A 20,835-nucleotide genomic window follows, 5' to 3' on the forward strand; every position below is an offset into this window, starting at 1 on the left:
TACTTTGAAAAAAAGAAATGAATATGTAGACAGAGGCGTCACGGTGAAAAGTGAAAAGCACTGAAGTACTGAGTACGGTGAAAAGCACTGAAGTACTGAGTACGTTGAAAAGCACTGAAGTACTGAGTACGGTGAAAAGCACTGAAGTACTGAGTACGATGAACAGCACTGAAGTACTGAGTACGGTGAAAAGCACTGAAGTACTGAGTACGGTGAAAAGTACTGAAGTACTGAGTACGGTGAAAAGTACTCAGCATTGACGGCTTCTTTGTTGAAATATGCCTATTAAGTTATTGACTATATCCTGCAAAGTCAATGAAAAGGACACCTTTATCTGAGGTTTTGAGCTGAAGTAACATTTCTACACCAGATATTGACATTTGGCTCTGTTTTTGATTTTGATGTGATTTATTGTGGGTCATGTGTCAAAATTTGAAAATGACCCCCATATCACACGACCAGTATTGTCAGCGCTATCAATCGAGTTATTTTTGACATGTTTGCTTCTGTGAATACACTACAGCTTTCCTTTTTTTGCGTTTATATTTACCATTAAATTATTTCAGGGTTGAGATTCTATACAGTAATTTATCAAGAGGTTCATTTGCAATGGATGAAGGTAATATGTATGTGTGTGAGTGTGTGTATGCATTACATACCTAAAATACATGCCATTCATCTTCAGTTAATAAAATACCATTAGATTTATAATACCTTTCCTTATAGTTAATATCAGAATATTAATATCTGCCTCATACCATGGCTAGCCTAAAATTACAACACCTGAATCTAGCAAATATGATTTTTAAATATTACATACCAAGTGTTTCTCTACAGTTAACAGAGATGTAAAATGTTTATAATAAGTACACTTACTGTTGGCTTGCATAGATGATTTCCATGACTGGAATCATTTGTCAGATGATCTTTGTTTAAATAATGTCATAAAGACCTTTTGATTACCAATCACCTGACTTATCCAAGCAAAACCAAAAACAAATTGGAAAAGAATGTTATTGATTTTAGACGCCCATGAAATGCGACCTACTCTGTCTAACGATAGTAACATACGATAACACTCTTTCGGTTATCTATAATCAGGCGTTTTTAAGAGTCTGCAAAATATTTTACTGCATTAGATATATACGTAAACTGTAAAGGTTTTCTACCACATTCACCCAAGGCCATTTTGTTACATGTGGACTTTCAAACTTTTAACATATACTGACCAAACTTGATGTGAACAATTTCCATCGTACTACAATAAGATGTGTCCAAATTTCAGAACCATAACAAAGAATGAGTGCTATCATGCTAAAGGCTGCGGAGAAATTATATGGCCAAGAGTAGAACAGTCGGCTCTAAACCCGGCTAATTAATAATTAATAACTAACTAACTAACTAACTAACTAATTAATAATATTATGATTTTCACACCAACACTGAAAGCGACGATGAAGAATAGGCATAAAAACCTTACAAGTAGAATCTGTAAGCAAAATTCCTCTGTAATCATCTGTAATATTCCTGCAACCCGACTTATACACAGGACAAATCATGCTCGTACCCCAACAAGAAGGAAAATTACCAGATTCAAGAATATTATTAAAAAGTCCTTCTTAGCCCTGAAGACCTTTCTAAAACAATTTCTAAACTATCTAAAGATATCTAGACATTCACTGGAGTCTCTTTGAGCTCTGAGGGCCATGTAACTGCTATGCTTTAATAACTCCCGAGCCCACCATGGGCGCTGTTCATTATCATCGTTACTGAAATATACAGGTAATACATAATCCTAGTATGTACAAGGAGTAACTCAATAAACAGAGATAAAGAATCATCAATACATATACCCAGAAGATTTAATAAATTATCACAAAGTGACTGGCTAAACAAACATTCAAAATATGAAATGAATTTGCTATCAAAGTCCTTTGACCACACGTACTTAGTCCATAGTTCACTCTCCTTATCTATGACACTATGATCTGTCAGTGTTCCACCTGTCAGGAACAATACAGTGGGAGGTTACAAGACCGATCCAGTGTGCCTGTACCAAAGTTATTGACATAGGGAAACAGCGAGTAGGATGCTAACATATTGACATCCACACTGGTACCATTATATATGTGTGACACACATGAACTCAGTCTTGTCTCCATGTAGTCGACCATTAATAGTACGTACCCCATATGTTCGACATGACTCTGCAAGTTTGATACCATAGTTATTGTAATGTACATTGACTTTCGAATTCCTCTCAATATAAAACAGATCACCAGGATAATCATCTGCATCATACACATCGTCATCAGGAATAAACTCAAGAACGTTCTTCATTTTCGCGTTGAGATCAGCCCAACAAGTATATGTTCACCCTCGAGTTTAGACATACCATCACAATCCTTGTCGTCAGAGACTGGTGAATTTTCAGGGGAAATATATATATGGAAACAGTAAAATAATATCACGGTTCAAGTGCACGATTTATGAGATTATTATCAGCTAAACATTTTCTAACAGAGACAGTTACACCTCCATTTTTCATATCAGAGCTCTAATCGAACAGAAATCGTTTTCATGAGAGTTGTCCCTTACCCACAAGGCATGTGAATGATGATGTCATGTTCTCCTCTATTACCAATGTTGCATGACAAAGGAAGTGTGTAACAAACACAAGTGTGAGTTTTCATGTATTTTTATTTATAAAATAAATAACCAATGCGCTTGTGATAATGATTGATGATGAACAGAACATGCATAATAAAAGTTCAGTCAAGGCAGTTAAGATATGAGATAAAAACTGTGAGCAATTCTAACATGCTTCGGTGAAAGATCAAAGGCGCCGACAGTGCTTTTTCAGACGATAATATGATCGTTTTGCATTGCAATGTCTCGGCGTGACTGCGGTATTTTAGTTTTATGGTTTGCAGTAGCATCACACAGCTAACATCACTGGTGGATACATTACGCTTATGTTTTCCGACGGCTAGAACGTCTCATAGTTCAACTCACAATTTTCCAGCAGCACGGCAACGTTCGCAATGTTTTCATTCCCACAATGCAGTCGTGAAATGTCGTTTGATTAGTAAGCTTCATTTGTATGTCCTGATTTAAACTTACGTTGGTAGTAGGAATGCGACGTTCATATTGTCCGATATGGTTTACATAATTCACCGATGTGATTAAAATAATTTGGAGAAGATCGCTCTACACCAGTGTGTTTTGTATAAAGTATAGTTTTGCCCTGAAATATTATGATATCAAAGCTTATTATAACAGTTCAAGCAAAACTATGTTTTATTACAAAACACTTGGTGGAGCGAACTTTGTTTCTTAATATGACTCATTCTGTTATTATTCACAACAAACATGTCCACATAGTTTGCATTCAACATTCATACACCTCATTCAACTGTCACATCACTCATTTATGGAAGTGTGGGTGTGACAGCGTCCATGTTGTTGAATCCCAACTTGCAGCAACAAATATCAAATAGATTAGTATTTGCATTCACAACGAAAGTATTCACACATTTTGCTTTCAGTATTTACACATTTGTTTCGGCTTCCCCACCATCCATTTATGGAGGTGTTGGTGTTACAGCGTCCGTGTTGTCGAATCCCAGCTTGCAGCAGGCCAGGATAGGCTCCACACATACTTGACGTCCGTCAAGGCCACTGGTCAAGGATGTGCAGAGCTGAAAATCGATAACGTTTGTGGGTGAATGTGAATGTTTGGTGTTTGAATTGCTTTTTAATTTTTCATATATATATTTGGGGGGGGGGGGGGTATTTTCTTTCACAAATTACCTGACAAACTCAATTTTAATTATATTTCAACTTCCCTCACACCTCAGTGGGTTAGGTTTAAAATGCACACAATAGGCACGAATTAAAGTCACTGGCGACTACGAAATAACACCATATGTCATTTAAACAGAAAACTTACAGCAAATCCGAGTCCTCCGTATCTCTCGAGTTCTCTGAATGGTAGGTTGGCAGTTCCCAAGTCAACGTTGGTCTCCTGGTTGGTAGTGAGGGTGACAGAGGTGACAACTCCGGGGGTGGTGGTCGTTCCAGTGCTCCATGAACCTTGTCCCCACTGCTGTCCCCATGGCTGACCCCACTGCTGACCGAAACTATGACCCCATCCTTGACCAAGACCTTGACCCCATCGTTGGCCCCAGACGTTGCTGTTGAAGAGACATAGTGAGATATAAAGATGCATTTGACAACTTCTTTTCCGTTTGTAATAAAAGGTTATTAAAGCGTAGAAATGTGAAATAACATGAAACTTCTTTTAACAACCTTACAACGTACTCAGTATGACTTTAACAAACTCAGCACCAACCCATATCAAGAACAAACCGTCCGTACCTTCCAATGATAGGTCCAAGTCCATCAGAGGTACATCCAGCCTCCACACGAGATCTCTCACTGATGACGAGGTTGTAGGTTCCTGATGCGGTTGTAGTCCTTAGAACGGCAGTTCCAGACAAGCCACTTCGGGATCGACCCAACTGCAATAAAAAGAAACAGACAGTCTCAGCTCGTGTCACTCAAGTCACGGGAGTAGAATTGTGGATAACTGTGGAAAAACGAATGTGGATTTAATAATACTTTGATAATACATACTTCAGGGTCAGTCATGAGTCCCACATCAAACACGCGTTCTTTTGTCCGTCCGTGTAGAAACATTTCATGAAGTATCTGACACTCAAAACCACATACCAGTTCAGTTAATGAATGAGACTACTTACACCCCATCCTCCCCAAGATGGCTGCATCCTCCTTAGAGTCACAGAGAAGGCAAAACCTGTTCCTGTTCCAGTGCATGTAATGGTCGTATCTGGAGGAAAAGATAATTCTGTGAAAAGCTTTCTGTTGTACAATATACACACACAAGGAGTAATTTAGATTAGTTCCAGTGTAGGTAATGGTCTTATCTGGAGAGGTAAATACAGTTGGTGACTTTACGGGAATGGTAACTATGAAAGCTTCTTTTGAAGCGATACCAGGGATTATTAGTTTTTGTAATTAACGGTCCTCTCAGAAAATGGACAAACAATCTTATGTTTACAAAAGACACTATTGGCACATATTGTAAACACACCCAACGTGTTAATGTACATTGTGTATTTTGGCATAAACCTGAAAGAATTTTTAGACATCATATAATTCAAGAATTTAACGTCCTATGAAACACACATTAATTTTACTCTAGTTGAAAAGCTGCTGCAACAGATAATACTCACTCAGGAAAGGGTTGACAATATTCTGGCCCCATCCTGCTCCTACTTGACCCCATCCTGCTCCACCAATTCCAAGTCCATGGGTACCAAATCCGCCAGTTCCTATGCCACCAACTCCAAATCCAGCTTGACCCCAAGACCCTCCTGTCTGACCCAAACCAAATCCGGCGTTACCAACACCTGCTTGTCCAACACCTGCATTGCTCTGTCCAAAACCTTGACCGAAAGCCAGGTGAGCTATGACAGATAGAAGAGCTACTGCGAGGAAAGCCATGGTAGAAATGTACTCGAGAAGAACCTGAGCTGATGCTTGTATATGCCTGATTGGGTTTATATACCACCACAGGTGTAACAAGTCGGTAATTACTTACGTCAGAGACATCAAAGAATAACCTATTCAGAATGCCTATCCCGTGTACCTTATGCAATTAAGGACCGGCTTTCCCAGATAAATTATATGCCAAACCTACAGCAGATTACGTAATCTTGCGATTCACATATTCATTCATGTGTCATGCTTCTTTAATAGTTTTGTAGTCCGACACGGTTTAATCTCTATAATTACTATGACGAGATTCCATTGCTTCCTTATCTAGGAAATGCTCCAAAATATGTATTTATTCATTCTTTCATATACGGTCATAATTTGCATTGATAATTATTGAGGAAGTTTGTATGCACTAATTTACAGTTTGTAATCTTTAAAATTATGATAAATCTATGTTTCCTTATGAACGAATTATTATTAACAAGACTGAATTCCTATTACTTTTGTCAATAGGTTACAGATTCAAGATCAATATGTTTCTGTGAGCTGAGAAACTTAGCTAATTTTAGTTTTTCAAAATATGTCCAATGAAACTCAGGCAGAACAACCTTCTTCCGTGTTATCTTCAACCAGGGGTACAGTGTGTGAAGTCCATTTCTTGTGTCACCCGCCGTGATATTGCTGGAATACTGTCAAAAGCGGCGTAAAACCAACCTCATTCAAACACTCCCTTTATCCAATTAATTTTTAAACACTCAAACAAGATATGTTTTGAATTTGCAATACGTTCACAAACATGCTACACTTCAAACCCTCGTTCCAAGAAGACGTTATGTGAAGTAATACCCTTATGGAACGTTTGCATTACATAGTGAAAGTAGGGTTTGGAGGGTATGTGTTAGTGTCACTTAAATGTGACCCGTAGCGATTGTTTTTTGGTCAATACCGACTAGCGTGGGTCTGTAAATACTTGAGTCTTGACCAGACAGTCTTGGCCTGATCATCGGTCTACGTAACTGGGAACCGATGACATGTGTCAACTATGTCAACGATCCTGGCCACCCGATCCCGTTAGTCGCCTCTTACAACAGGCATGAGTTGCTGAAGACTAGTTCTAACCCGTATCTTCACGACTTCAGCTCTTAACAAACCTAAGGAAACTGAGAATGTTTATCCCAGAGTTTAACATGTAAACATCTGAGCTCTTTCTACGTGTGCATGAACAAATTTGAATTACTTATGGAAAGACTCAGAATGTGGATCCTTCTTCCACTGGGTTTATTTTTTCATTTCAACGTACTTTCGAACACCAGGCTCGCTCACTCGGTTGCCACATGTCATCGGTTCCCAACTGCGAAGATCAATGGTCATGCTGTTGATTACTGAATTGTCTGGTCCAGACTCGGTTATTTACAGACCGCCGACATATGGCTGGAATATTGTTGAGTGCGGCGTAACACTAAACTCACTCACTCACTCGAACACCTGGTGTTGGGTATTGCAGATGGTGCATGTGAAGAGACAATAAAGTCTTGTTGTAGTGAGTATCGTTTTACGCATATTCCGATAATATTACGATCGGGAACGCCAATAATGGGTCTCAATTCATTATCCCATGTTGGGATTCGAATCCGGGTCTTCAGGGTGATGAGCGAGCGCTTCAACTACTAAGCTACGCCACCGCCCCCAGTCATAAAATAAAATGCCTCACATCAAATAGTTCAGCATATGACGTATTTCACAGCATCGTTTCCACTTAACAGCATCGTGATGTGAAAAATACGTATACAGATCAAGACCGTTTTCTTTGTTCTTTTCTTTGTCTTCTTAAGTTATAAGATTTCTTCACTTGTACACGTGCCCCCTGAAATGGAATTCAACATTAAGATATGACTCTTCAGTAATCCAGCTTGTCGTATGACACGACTGACGGGAACAGATGGCCAGATTGGCTGATTTCGTTGATGCATGTCATAGTGCCCCAGTTTCATACACTGATGCTCATGATGTCAGTCACTGGAGTGAGTGGCTTAGACACACTATTTACAGAGTTTCGTGAAGTACATGGAAATAACCCAGTGCGGCGTTAAACAGCAAACAGCAATATCATACCAGAGGGTTTCTCGGTCCAACATTTGATAACCTGGTTTGATTACACCCATCATCGCATGACAGGAGTGTTGCTGTGCCCGTCACATACCAAACATCTATTAAGTAAGCAATGTGAGTGAGTTAGCTGTACCACCTTTTGCAACAATCCCGGCGGGAGATACCTGGCAAAGTAGACACATTGTACCCATGTGGGGAATCGAACCTGGATCTTCGGCGTGATGAGCGATCGCTTCACCAGTACTGGGCTGCAGAGGATTGATACACAAACATAATACAGGATGGGGTGTACGATATATGGAATGTATGTTGAAAACAGAGTGATTGTTGTTTTGTTGTTTGTTTACCGCCAGTATAAGCAATATTCCACTTTGTCTGATAATGAATAAGTCCTAAATAAAGAACGCCTTCAAACAATTATATAGTGAATGTTTTGACAATCAAAGTGAATGAGGCTGGGAATACCAAATCTTAACCATCTTCAGAAATAATGTTTTCGTTTTCTTGTAAAGAGATTAATAGTTGTAAACATTACATCAATGATGATGGCACGAGACTTTTAGACTGCAGTGAGCTTCTATATTTACGTTGTTTGCAACAAGTGTGCATCCATATCAAGATTTACCTATGTCAGTGTGGTGTTTGGAGAATACCACAGTGATGTGGTTCTAAAACCACACTCGCTATTCATACAGACTGGTGACTTCCTTCATATTTCCAGTTACAAAGGACTTACAGTCAAATCCCGATAAGTCGAATGTCGGTGTCTCGAATATTATGCATAACTCGAAGTACCTGTCGGGCCCGACCATTCCCTGTTATAGTTATTTGATTTCCGGTTACACGAATTCGTCTCAAAAATACACACGATGACCCGAGAATATCTAAACCATCTAAAGCTATATTTTCGAAGCACACACACACACACACACACACACACACACACATATATATATATACCTGCATCCTCCGGCAATAGTAATGATGTGTAGTGACTTATATCATTTATACTTCAGACATATTTTCAAAGTATAAATGCATTCGACAAACTGTGTTGTCTTATTGAAGGGGAGAACGATTTCGCATGCCTTTGTCATAACATGAAGTGGTAATGCAGATCGCAAATATTCATGAACAGAGTATTGTAGTGTTATATTTCCGTGTAATCATTGTACATGGGTAGTTCCGGGCAAATCTATATTAAACAATAACACACAAAAATGCGGTACTACAGATGCACCTTTAACAGATGTGTTTGTACCAAGTACAATATTCCCCATGTTGTAAGCTGATTGTGAACAAAAGGTATATCTCTGCGGGCACCAAGATCAAACTGTCAAAAGTCAGCCAAAGAAAACGACCCAGCCAACACACTGTTCACACTGGCATTGTGCATTCATAGCTTTCAGCCATGGGAGCTAAGTCCAATTTATCAACGGGGTACACAAAGTACATGATCTAGACAACCAGTTGTCCACAATCCATTTTTGTGGAAGCCGTAGTGGCTGAGTGGGTTAGACGGCTGTCTTTGTATGCTGACGATTAGGTGCCTGGCACTGGAAGTGAGGGTTGAATCACGGAACAAAGATACTAGAGTCTGTAATATTTGTTACATTTAGCTACTTTCTAAATGGTGTCTTCCAATGATGACAGTTGCTTTCAAAATCAGATGTGGCATTTCCGCACCAGTGGGATTCATGCCCTTCAGCGCCCCTGGTAGTAGGAGGCCTCGGATGTGATTTTTATCCAACACCTTCACTGACCAACTCAATCAACACAACTGAACAGATACAATAATGATTAAGATGATTTATTCATCAATTGTGTTATAATATTCATTTTGTTTTAAATACATGTCCAATCTATACACATGACTCTTACATAGGAAGAGATGAAGGATGTATGTATGTTGAATGCAGATAATTAAATGTTGCTTTTCTTAAAAAATAATTCATTTTCATAAAAAATACATCTCAGTGTAGATTAAATGTCATCTATCGGCTCCCAATATCGGGCACATAATAACCAAATAACCTAATGCATCTGTATTTGCGGTAGAAACATCAACGAAGCTGTACATCAATCGTCTTTGAATCCAAAGATTGTAGGCAACAGGAAAACCCATAACAAACCCATAATCTCGCAGGAATACATTTGATATGAGCCATCAGTTCTTTCCCTCAAAGCAATAAATCAACATGCAAATATGTGATTTCAAATACCCCGGATCCTATCAAAGCTAGGAACCAACATGCATAGATGTAATTTCATATAACCTTGATCCTATCAAAGCTGAGAACTAACATGCACAGGTGTAATTTCAAATAACCCGGATCCTATCAAAGCTAGGAACCAACATGCATAGATGTAATTCCAAATACCCCGGATCCTATCAAAGCTAGGAACCAACATGCATGCATGTAATTTCAAATACCCCGGATCCTTCCTCTCAACGCTATAAACCAACATGCGTATAATTATGTGATTACAAATACCTATGATCGCATCAAAGCTATGAACCAACATGCATGTATGTAATATGTAATAGCTAAGACCTCTGGTCCCATCAAAGCTATGGACCAACATGCATGTATGTAATATGTAATAGCTAAGACCTCTGGTGCCATCAAAGCTATGGACCAACATGCATGTATGTAATGTGTAACATGTAAGACCTCTGGTGCCATCAAAGCTATGGACCAACATGCATGTATGTAATATGTAATAGCTAAGACCTCTGGTCCCATCAAAGCTATGGACCAACATGCATGTATGTAATATGTAACATGTAAGACCTCTGGTGCCATCAAAGCTATGAGACAGTATGCACATGATTTATCAGTTCGTGCAATCTGCACAGTGCGTTCTGTTAAGAGAGACTTGAAAGACTCTCTCGCTTCTTAGAAATGTTTACTAATATAAACCCTCTGCCCACATGCACAGGAATGAAGAATGATTGTGTATGAATGATGAGGCTGTATCATATCTGATGAAACTGAAACATTCAGTTACGATATACGTTCAGGTGAGGAGATATGTCAAGTTCCGATGCAAAGGAATAAATTTAAATCAATATTCATTAAATGAGTTACAATCATCCTGCAACACTCAAAATCGGATCATACGGGCCTTGTGAGATGTAAAATAAGGTGAGATGAAAATATGAGAAATTTCAGTAATTATTGGACAGGAGTGATAGATGCCTTCATAAATAAGAAAACTATACCCACAGTTTACATTCAGCATTTGATGCGGCTTTTAAATAATTCAATTTATGGAGGTGTTGGTGTTACAGCGTCCGTGTTGTCGAATCCCAGCTTGCAGCAGGCCAGGATAGGCTCCACACATACTTGACGTCCGTCAAGGCCACTGGTCAAGGATGTGCAGAGCTGAAAAACGTTTGTGGATGAATGTGAATGCCATCGGATGACACATGAATGGAATGTTTAAGGAGCAACGTATTTCACAATGAACTTACAGAACTGAATCAAAAGGAACTTTGAGTTACCTTCGTCCCTGAAGCGTCGTCATACATGTTATACTTTTATTTGAAGTCAAAATGGACTCAAAGTATTGCCCTCAAACTGATATATATACACATTGCATACATAACAATTTGTATCATTTATGCTATTTGGAAATCGCAGTTTTTTCAGGATTGACTTACAGCCAGCCCAGATATGCATTTTAAAACGATAATGCCTGTCACAAATGTGTCGAGTACTTACAGCAAATCCGAGTCCTCCGTATCTCTCGAGCTCTCTGAATGGCAGGTTGGCAGTTCCCAAGTCAACGTTGGTCTCCTGGTTGGTAGTGAGGGTTACAGAGGTAACAACTCCGGGGGTGGTGGTCGTTCCAGTGCTCCATGAACCTTGTCCCCACTGTTGTCCCCATGGCTGACCCCACTGCTGACCGAGACCATGGCCCCATCCTTGACCAAGACCTTGACCCCACCGTTGGCCCCAGACGTTGCTGTAGGAAAGACCAAGAATGATGCATGAATTTACAAATTGATTGTTTCTTTTAACACATCCATTTGAGTAATCGTTGACAGTTTCACATTATTGTGAAGAAAACAGTTTGAACTTAAACAGTTGTGGGCATTTTGTTTTACGAATAATGGCAAAATATTAATTTCACACACATGACTGAATGCATGGAGTAATCAGTTCCTGGTTTGGAAACAGAAAGATCCTAACCTTCCAATGATAGGTCCCAGTCCATCAGAGGTACATCCAGCCTCCACACGAGATCTCTCACTGATGACGAGGTTGTAGGTTCCTGATGCGGTTGTAGTCCTTAGAACGGCAGTTCCAGATAAACCGCTGCGAGATCGACCAAGCTGAAATGAAAAGAATGTATGGATAATACTCAAGGTGCTGTGTGAAAGCCCTACTACCGTAAGTATCGAGTTGTAGTGACCAGAGGCTGTCGGGTAGCATAGTGGTTAAAGCATTCGCTCGTCACGTCGAAGACCCTGGTTCGATTCCCCGCGTGGATGGAAGCTGTGAAAGCCTGGTGTACCCCGACATGCGAAAATCTAGTCGAATCGTAATCCCAAAGTAGGCGTATGAAGCTTAGTCAATTGTCTGTTTCTTTCCTTCAAACAGATTTCTCAAAGGCATACATCTACCCAAACCTTTTAGATGGAGCAACAGCTTTATTAGTTAAGTGTTTACTATTCCAGGTATTCCCTTAACCCAAACATGTCCCCATAGATGGAAACCTAACGCAGCTAAACCCTAACGCTGTGCAATATCCATCTAAACCTGGTTTCAATGGAAGTCGATAAAGAAAAATAAAGCCAACTTACGCCCCATACTCCCCAAGATGGCTGCATCCTCCTTAGAGTCACAGAGAAGGCAAAACCTGTTCCTGTTCCAGTACATGTAATGGTCGTATCTACAGGAAGAACAAATTCAGTTAAACTCTATGTCGCACAACACATACAAGGTTAGTTATGTGCACGTAATGGTCGTGTCTGGAGAGGGAGTAAGTAAATTTGGTACTTAGTATCATGTAGTATGTGGTGATATTGCCGGAACGTAAATGTGTTTCTTCTGAAGCGATGGCAGGGTTTTTTAGTGTTGACTACAGACTCAACATAGTTAACGAATAATGAATTCTATTCTCTGAAAACTGACAAACATGTTTATGTTTACAAAAGACATTCATAATGTGAGGACATTATTTATTGTCTGTACCGCATCATTCAAGAAATTAAACGTCCCGTGAACTGCAGAGGGAACTAAGTGGTGCAGTGACTCTATCACGTATTAACAAAAATACTTACTCAGGAAAGGGTTGACAATATTCTGGCCCAATCCAGCTCCAACTTGACCCCAGCCCGCTCCACGAATCCCGAGTCCATGGGTACCAAATCCGCCAGTTCCTATGCCACCAACTCCAAATCCAGCTTGACCCCAAGACCCTCCTGTCTGACCCAAACCAAATCCGGCGTTACCAACACCTGCTTGTCCAACACCTGCATTGCTCTGTCCAAAACCTTGACCGAAAGCCAGGTGAGCTATGACAGATAGAAGAGCTACTGCGAGGAAAGCCATGGTAGAACTGTACTCGAGAAGGACCTGAGTTAATGCTGGTATCTATCTGACTGAGTTTATATATCAATGCAGGTATAATAAGGTGGTAATTAATTATGTTGTAGGAATAAAAGAGAGGGCATGTCGGAAGTCCTATCCTTCGTACCTGATGTAATTAAGGACTGGCAATGTTACGGTTACGGTGCAGCGGCATAATGTTACAGCATAATGTTACGTACATGACACGTTCCTCTCATAATCGTTCCTAATCTAAACAATATTTACTTCCGTAATATAGATTCCTCAATATTATTCTCTTCATTAACGCGTACGCTGTTTTCTGAAAAAAATATTGTAAATACTTAATACTTAATTTTTGGTTTTGTTCCTCTCCACTCTTGACCTCTGCTCCCACACACTTAAGAATTCGGTAAAAGAAGCATTGAAGATGCAGAAAATGCTGTCACACGCGACATAATGTGATCGGCATCAAAGAAACATTTCATAGTAAAATATATAAGGTGCAAATGAGTAAATACTTTATATTTGATCAGTTGCTTCATAGATATCTTTAGATTCGTGTACACTTTAAAAAGAAATATCGCACATCATTTATGTTTTCTTTCACACTTGACATGAACTCCAGGACACTCAAAGCATTTGGTGACGTAGCATTCAGAAAGCATCACATTTATATCAAACGCGACATAAAGTGATAGACATCTAACAAACCGCTCATGACAATAACAAATAAAGGTGCCACAACATTGATTCACAACCTTACAAAGATTATACAAAAGGCGGGGCAAGGATCTTCACGGGTGTTTTTAGTTGGTGTATCAACCCAGATATTCACGGTTCACATACCAAGGTTGCATTTTTTGTGACATATCTATAATATAACGTTTGGTCTGGATTGAAGTCATGTAAAGCCAATCGACATAATAGTTGAAGTAATGTGTGTCAATGCAGCGACATGTGTATAGCATTAACTATATTTAACGATACAATCAAAGACTGCCCTTATGCAAATTCTCCAATCATTTCTACAGATAACTCTTGATACATAAGATAGAAAAGGTAATACGTGAATGACCAAACTGCTTGCACTGCCTCATCGTGATTGGTTTATTGCCGCTGGCAAATGAGCAAAGGATAAGCAAAGTTTTGTCTGCTTGTATCGTATGTACAGTTACGTAACGACTTCCAATTAATGTCTTACACTGTATTTTTTGCCTTAGGGAGACAATCATGTATGGCAATTTAACAAATTTATTACTTCAATATATATCTGCCAAGAAATAGAATTACGTTTTGCAAGTTTCATGGACCCCATAGTGAATCGACTTTTCCGGCATTTTGTTCATCTGACAGTATGGAACTATAGATTAGGCGCGATGTGAGACTTCAAACTTAACATTTGAAACTTAACAGCTTAAGAACACTTAACAGCAGAACAATTGTGAACATTAGAAACGATATATTGCAGGCTTACAGTAAACTTTATATGTACAAAAAACAAGACGAGCATGACTTGTCCAACTGACCATTACCCACTACAGGCCCACGCTGGTGGGCATGTCGAATGAGGAAGTGACCAATGTCCATGTTGTGTAATAAGGGAAGGTTCCGAAGATGACGAAGGAGGGATTAACATTGCGTGCGATATTTCAGCTACGTAATCGTTTAAGTTTGGGTATATAGCATAAGCTTGCCGTAAACTTAAGAGAAATTGATCTGGCTCTCGACAAGCATGTCTTTCTCTATCGCAACAGCGGTAGCTTTAATGGCCAAGATGGCCTTCGGCCAAGTATTTAACATGAACGCTATGAGAGGGGGTGCAATGGGTGGTATGAACGGAGGTGCAATGGGTGGTATGAGCGGAGGTGCAATGGGTGGTATGAACGGAGGTGCAATGGGTGGTATGAACGGAGGTGCAATGGGTGGATTAGCAGGTGGTGCAATAGGTGGTATGAACGGAGGTCCAATGGGTGGTATGAACAGAGGTGCAATGAGTGGCATGACTGGTGGTGCAATGGGCGGGTTAACAGGTGGTGCAATGGGTGGTATGAACGGAGGTGCAATGGGTGGATTAGCAAGTGGTGCAATGGGTGGATTAGCAGGTGGTGCAATGGGTGGCATCGGCGGAAGTGAGATGGCTGGCATGAGAGGTAGCCCGATGGGTGCCTTTGGAGGTGCAACAATGGGTGGTTTTGGAGGGGGTGCAATGGGTGGATTAACAGGTGGTGCAATGGGTGGCTTGGGGACTGCTTCTCTATTTGGCATGGACTCTGGATTTCCAAGTGCAGGTGTTGGATTGGCTTCTGGAATTTCAAACACTCCTTCAAGTAGAGGCGGATCAAGCCAAAGCGGATGGGGATCAAGCCAAAGTGGATGGGGGTCAAGCCAAAGTGGATGGGGGTCAAGCCAAAGCGGGTGGGGGTCCAGCCAGGCCGGGTCTTCTTCTGGATGGTCACCTGTGTCTAGCTCAAGTTCCACAGGAAGCACTGGTACAGGTGGATTTGGTGCAGCAGGGTTTGGAGCTGGTAGGATTCCTTTCCCAGGTGCAGGTTTCGGGGCCGCTCTGCCATTAACTGGGCTCACTGGCGGAGCTGCTGGTTTGGGAAGGGGACTCAACCGACTGCAAGCAATCCAGAGTAAGTGCCTCCTTGATATACAATACAGACCTGATTACATATGTCATAGTATTGAGACTTAAACCCAAAAGTCTTAAACAGGGAACAATATACAAACACTGAGTGAGTGAGTGAGTGACTGAGTGCCACAAACATAGAGCCATAGGATAGGATAAGAGATAGGAATTATGTAAGTTGATGATACATTATGCAGATAATCTGGCTTATGAGCATATTTTTACATGAAAATTACCGATATTGAAGTCTGATTTGTATTATGTTAAAAGTCCGTTCAGTTGTTCACATGTTTGCACAAGCGGTACTAATTCTGAAACTATCAGAAAGTATGTAATGCTCACTCAGCGTTTTTCTATCACCATCGGCATAATACCATTCATATCGAATACATCTGTCAATCAATCGTGATTTGAAAGAAAAAACTTTTTATATTTGGAAGGGAATGGATAAATGGGTTTGCATACAAATCTTAGGATTTATTCCATAATTATAATAAATTGCCATCATGACATCAGTCTTTGAGAAAGTGTTGATTTTTTTCAGATACTACAATAACCTGTGCCTTCACCGCTACAGGCTTCACTGGATCAGTCACGCTGAGGAGATCAGCGTGGGGGGTCAGTGCCAAGACTTGACATTTTTAACGTCATTGACCTCATATTGGAGAAAGTGATGCAGGTCTCACTTTGGTGGAATTTATGCGGTGACATGAATTTGAAACATAACTTTAATCTGCGATTCTCAACGAAAGAGGCGTTATTTATCATTTATACTTCTCATCAAAATGTTAGAGTCACTAGTGTAAACATAGCAAAATATTCCATACTGTTTACACATGAACTGATTGTAAAATACTTTCGTAAAATTGAAAAGATTATTGTCATCATGAGTTTTTACTGAAAATTGATGAATTCTTGACAAAAGTTTACACTAAAACTCACCAGTTCTGTTGACATGCACGATATTTGCACATGCTTTTCAGCAATTTGAAGCATAAACCTCGTGCAATTCATCTGCCTTAGCTTTGCAGTTGGTTCTCCCAAGAGAGTAAAGATATCAATCTTCAATATAACCAAATATATATATACATAACATATACATGTGAGAGTAGTGAGTGTTATATGTGACTCTAAATCTTTGAAGAGAAGTATATATATTGTATTAACATTATTTAAAATTTATTTTGAAATATATGTAAGTTGAATTGCCAACTATTATGTCATAGGTTTCCAAAATATTCTCTGCAGTTTGACAGCCTTTACAAACTGAGTTTTGTAAATATTGTTATATTTCCTATGATTGGTAAGGGCATGTAACCCTATTTTTCACTCGCCAGTCGTTAACCATGATAGACTGTTCCAGTAGAATGTAACATTGAGAACATTTTGTAGATAAGGACCCTAAACCAGGGCACTTAGTCTTCTTAGCGAGAGAGACCCATGAAGGTCCCGGGGTAGAATAGGCCTTCAGCAACCCATGCTTGCCATAAAAGGCGACAATACTTGGGTAAGAGGCGACTAAAGGGATCGGGTGGTCAGGCTCTCTGACTTGGTTGACACATGTCATCGGTTCCTAGGATTTGTTAGGATCGATGCTCATGTTGTTGATCACTGGGTTGTCTGGTCCAGACTCGATTATTCACAGACCGCTACCATATAGCTGGAATAATGCTGGGTGTGGCTTAAAACTCAACTAACTCACTCACTCACGCAGAGAGAAATGATCTTTTCCATATCCGTATAACATTACGTTATAGCGTTTAGAGTTTGTTAGTGATGCCCGAGTAATACTACGGTCTTTTCATTCATTAAGTCCTCTTCATCTGCTCCAGATTGTGAGACGGGGTGTATCAGGGACTTTGAATCTCAGGTCAACAACAGCAACAGGAACATACAACATCGTCTTGACAGACAGGTCACGCATAGAGGCTGGCTGTACTTCTGACGGTCTTGGTCCAGTCATTGCCGGGTATGAGTTGAAGTGTTCAGAAACACCTCACGCTTGAATACACAAATCATTTCAAAATGTGCTTCAAACCTGTTTGATCAGTGATACAACAATCAAGTATATTATTCTGAAATCATCTCATTCAAGATGTGAATGACATCTCCAAAGGTGACGCATTATTGAAGTTTATGGTTATTATGTAAGTTTGATTTCGGGTGAGCAATTGGCTTTGCGTGTTTTGTGATGGATTGCGACGATTTTTAATTTAGTCAGACCATCATTTGAAAGTGAAGAACACAAACATGTAGACCTCCAATGAGCTCTGTTGGTAGACGAGATGTTTGATTCGATTCTGTTGCTTTTATGTACAGACATTTACTTCTTGGTTCTGGCAAGGGTACCTTACCCTTTCATCTAGAAATAAGTGAGACCATATATGGGATACAACTGCAGTGAAACATAACGTCCTCGTACACGAGGTAGTCCATAGTGGAGATCACGCTAGAGTTACGTTACGTTATTGATACTGTGTATCCACTGATCTGATATGATGGTCCACTGACTTTGACAATGTTATCTCTGTCTAAAGTATTATCCTAATATATTCCATTTTATGGCATGTTCCAGGAACCAAAGGTGGGGCTTGTGGACAATGGGCACGGGTTCCCAGAACCCAGGCGTCCTTGCTACCGTCACCCTCTCGGCCAACCAGCAGAACAACGTTAACCTTGCCAATCTACCTTTAAACTACATTGAGCTCTACGGTGGACGTGGCCTGGCGGTAAGTGCCAACTTACCATTAACATTCATTTTAATATTATATCTTTAATTTTATGTGACCGTCTTTACGTGTGACTTGAGGTTGCCTCTATTCCGTGAATACCCTTCATAGTAGAGCGGTAACATCGAATGTCGATTCTACTGTTCGTAAAAAAAATCACATTGTTATTATTACTCCTGTCATTGATAATCTCAGCTCCTTGGGGAGTATACGTCTACTCATACAGTGTTGTCACAAACACAAAACTTTGTGTACAGTACACAACCCTATGAACTTAAAAGACCCACGAGTCCGTTGGTATATGAACAGATGGTGGCCACATGAATACATGCAAACACCAAGTTGACTGTGACTATGTGTAGTAGTCCACCCAGCTGTGAACGGGTACCTTGTAAAGATAGGAAAGCTACATTAACTCGGTTTTGAGACTGAAAATACGTTGTGCCGTTGATCGAGGGAAAATCAAAGCGCCTTTGAGCAGTGGAACCGGATATCGGCGCTATACAAATATTAGTATAATCGCATAATCATTAACTTTAGGCATTAGTTTTGTAGTTATATGCATGTAAAGTACCATTGTTTATCAAGCCCTGAAGATATTTGGGTGACTTAGAGGTTAAAGCGTTGTTCCGTCTCATTGAAGATACGGGTTCATTTCCCAATATACGTATAATGTAGTTTGATGTTCCAATATATGACCGAAATTCTGCTTTACTCACTGGGCTAAATCGACATCGACAGACTATAGTGCCGTGTTTCCAGTTGATGTTATGAGAGCGAATACACAGTGTTAACCATTGTGGCTAATAATTTGGCTAGCAATAATGTTTTGAGCGAACCGTAAAATGTGTAAAAACCTTACTTTGGGTACTCTGCCATGAAATTTGTACAATAATGAGATAAGCGGTACAACATCTAATTTCATTCTTTTCAGATTTGCTCAACCTTGACAACAGGTGTTGGTGGCAGACAAGTTTGTTCCGATCCCATCGCTGCCTGTTGCAAACTGGGTTTTGACAACCAAGATGGTGTTACGCCTTAAATTTCCTCTTGTCAAAAAATACACAGTCGGATCGTTCCACCTCGAACCATTACACTCACAGGAATCCACATTGGAAGAATTTGTTCAAGTGACTGTCTCATGACAACACAATCAGCCATGTAAACCTATATATAAACAAATTAAACATACACAGTGAAATACATGTTTATATCGATGACTCCATATCAACAAATATTCCTCTGTGTAGTAACAAATGATCATATTTTTTATAATATTCAATAATGAACACAGGAGTCAGTCATGGTGGTTTGGCGGGTGGTCAGAAGTGTTTGCTCAAGATCAGTGATTTCCTTACATTCAGTGCAATAACTTGTAAAATTACAACGTAGGTTTAGAGTCAGGCACTAGAAACACGTTTTGGACCGGATTTGAGTGTCGAAATTCGAATTAGAAGGAGTTTGTTACATGATATCATATAGGGATAAATTCCGACCCAAATAAATATATCGGTTTACAGGAAATGCCGGATTAGAGGGATGTCGGTTTAGAGGGAGTTCACTGAATATTAAACTGAATGTTTAATACAGAATGTTCAGTACAGAATAGCTTGTCTCTGGCAGCAGCTGTTGCATCACAATAATGGTATACCACTCAGTCTCTGTCAGGTATAATAAACTATCACTGGTGTGTGTAAGTATACACTTGACATGAGGATAACCTTTGTGAATCATAGAAAGATAATTGTATACTCTAAAAAAATGTAGTAGTTCAGTGCGGAACAGTTAATATTCATATATATCATTCACAAAAAGCAGGGGATGTTGAATTTACAAGACCGATTAAATGCAAATGACGAAGTCAAGGAGGAAACGGATGATGGAGAGATATTTAGGGAAAATGTGACAATTTATTTCATTCCATTGGAAAAGCTTCATGTGTATGGATATATAAAAGATGAGTCCACCTGTTTCCTCTTGCAAAATCTCCTTTACATCAACACAAGATTTTTCTTTCGACGTTCAACGGCTCTTCAAGTGAAATGAAATGAAAACTTGAATATCAATCAATGAACGCCTGAAGAGCCGTTGTATGGCGAAAGATCTTGTGGAGATATAAAGGAGTTTTTGCAAGAAAAAGTATCTGGACTCATCTGTTAAATAATTAGTACGTACACATGTGTGGAAATCACCTATGTACACGCACGAACACGCACACGCACGCACGCACGCAAGCACGCATGCACACATACATTCATACATGCATACATACATACCG

General features: G+C 39.8%; 3 protein-coding genes across 3 annotated transcripts; 1 reads left to right on the forward strand and 2 right to left on the reverse strand.

Moving 5' to 3' along the window:
• Positions 1-3,584: 3,584 nt before the first annotated feature.
• On the reverse strand, positions 3,585-5,529 carry LOC137291560 (uncharacterized). Its single transcript, XM_067822939.1, has 5 exons — positions 5,259-5,529; positions 4,764-4,852; positions 4,381-4,523; positions 3,953-4,196; positions 3,585-3,701 (listed from the first exon to the last, which is right to left on the reverse strand). Exons 1-5 carry the CDS (start codon positions 5,527-5,529, stop codon positions 3,585-3,587), a joined length of 864 nt encoding a protein of 287 aa, XP_067679040.1.
• A 5,375-nt stretch (positions 5,530-10,904) lies between these two features.
• Positions 10,905-13,196, reverse strand: LOC137291669 (uncharacterized). The gene is made up of 5 exons (XM_067823099.1): positions 12,926-13,196; positions 12,446-12,534; positions 11,832-11,974; positions 11,361-11,604; positions 10,905-11,021 (listed from the first exon to the last, which is right to left on the reverse strand). The coding sequence occupies exons 1-5, from the start codon at positions 13,194-13,196 to the stop codon at positions 10,905-10,907; spliced, it is 864 nt and encodes a 287-aa protein (XP_067679200.1).
• Positions 13,197-15,018: 1,822 nt separating this feature from the next.
• LOC137290788 (uncharacterized) lies at positions 15,019-19,599 on the forward strand. The gene is made up of 6 exons (XM_067821912.1): positions 15,019-15,145; positions 15,371-15,832; positions 16,373-16,446; positions 17,661-17,797; positions 18,404-18,557; positions 19,492-19,599. Exons 1-6 carry the CDS (start codon positions 15,019-15,021, stop codon positions 19,597-19,599), a joined length of 1,062 nt encoding a protein of 353 aa, XP_067678013.1.
• Positions 19,600-20,835: the final 1,236 nt, after the last annotated feature.

Source organism: Haliotis asinina, chromosome 7 (assembly GCF_037392515.1).
Source record: "Haliotis asinina isolate JCU_RB_2024 chromosome 7, JCU_Hal_asi_v2, whole genome shotgun sequence".
NCBI lineage: Eukaryota > Metazoa > Mollusca > Gastropoda > Lepetellida > Haliotidae > Haliotis > Haliotis asinina.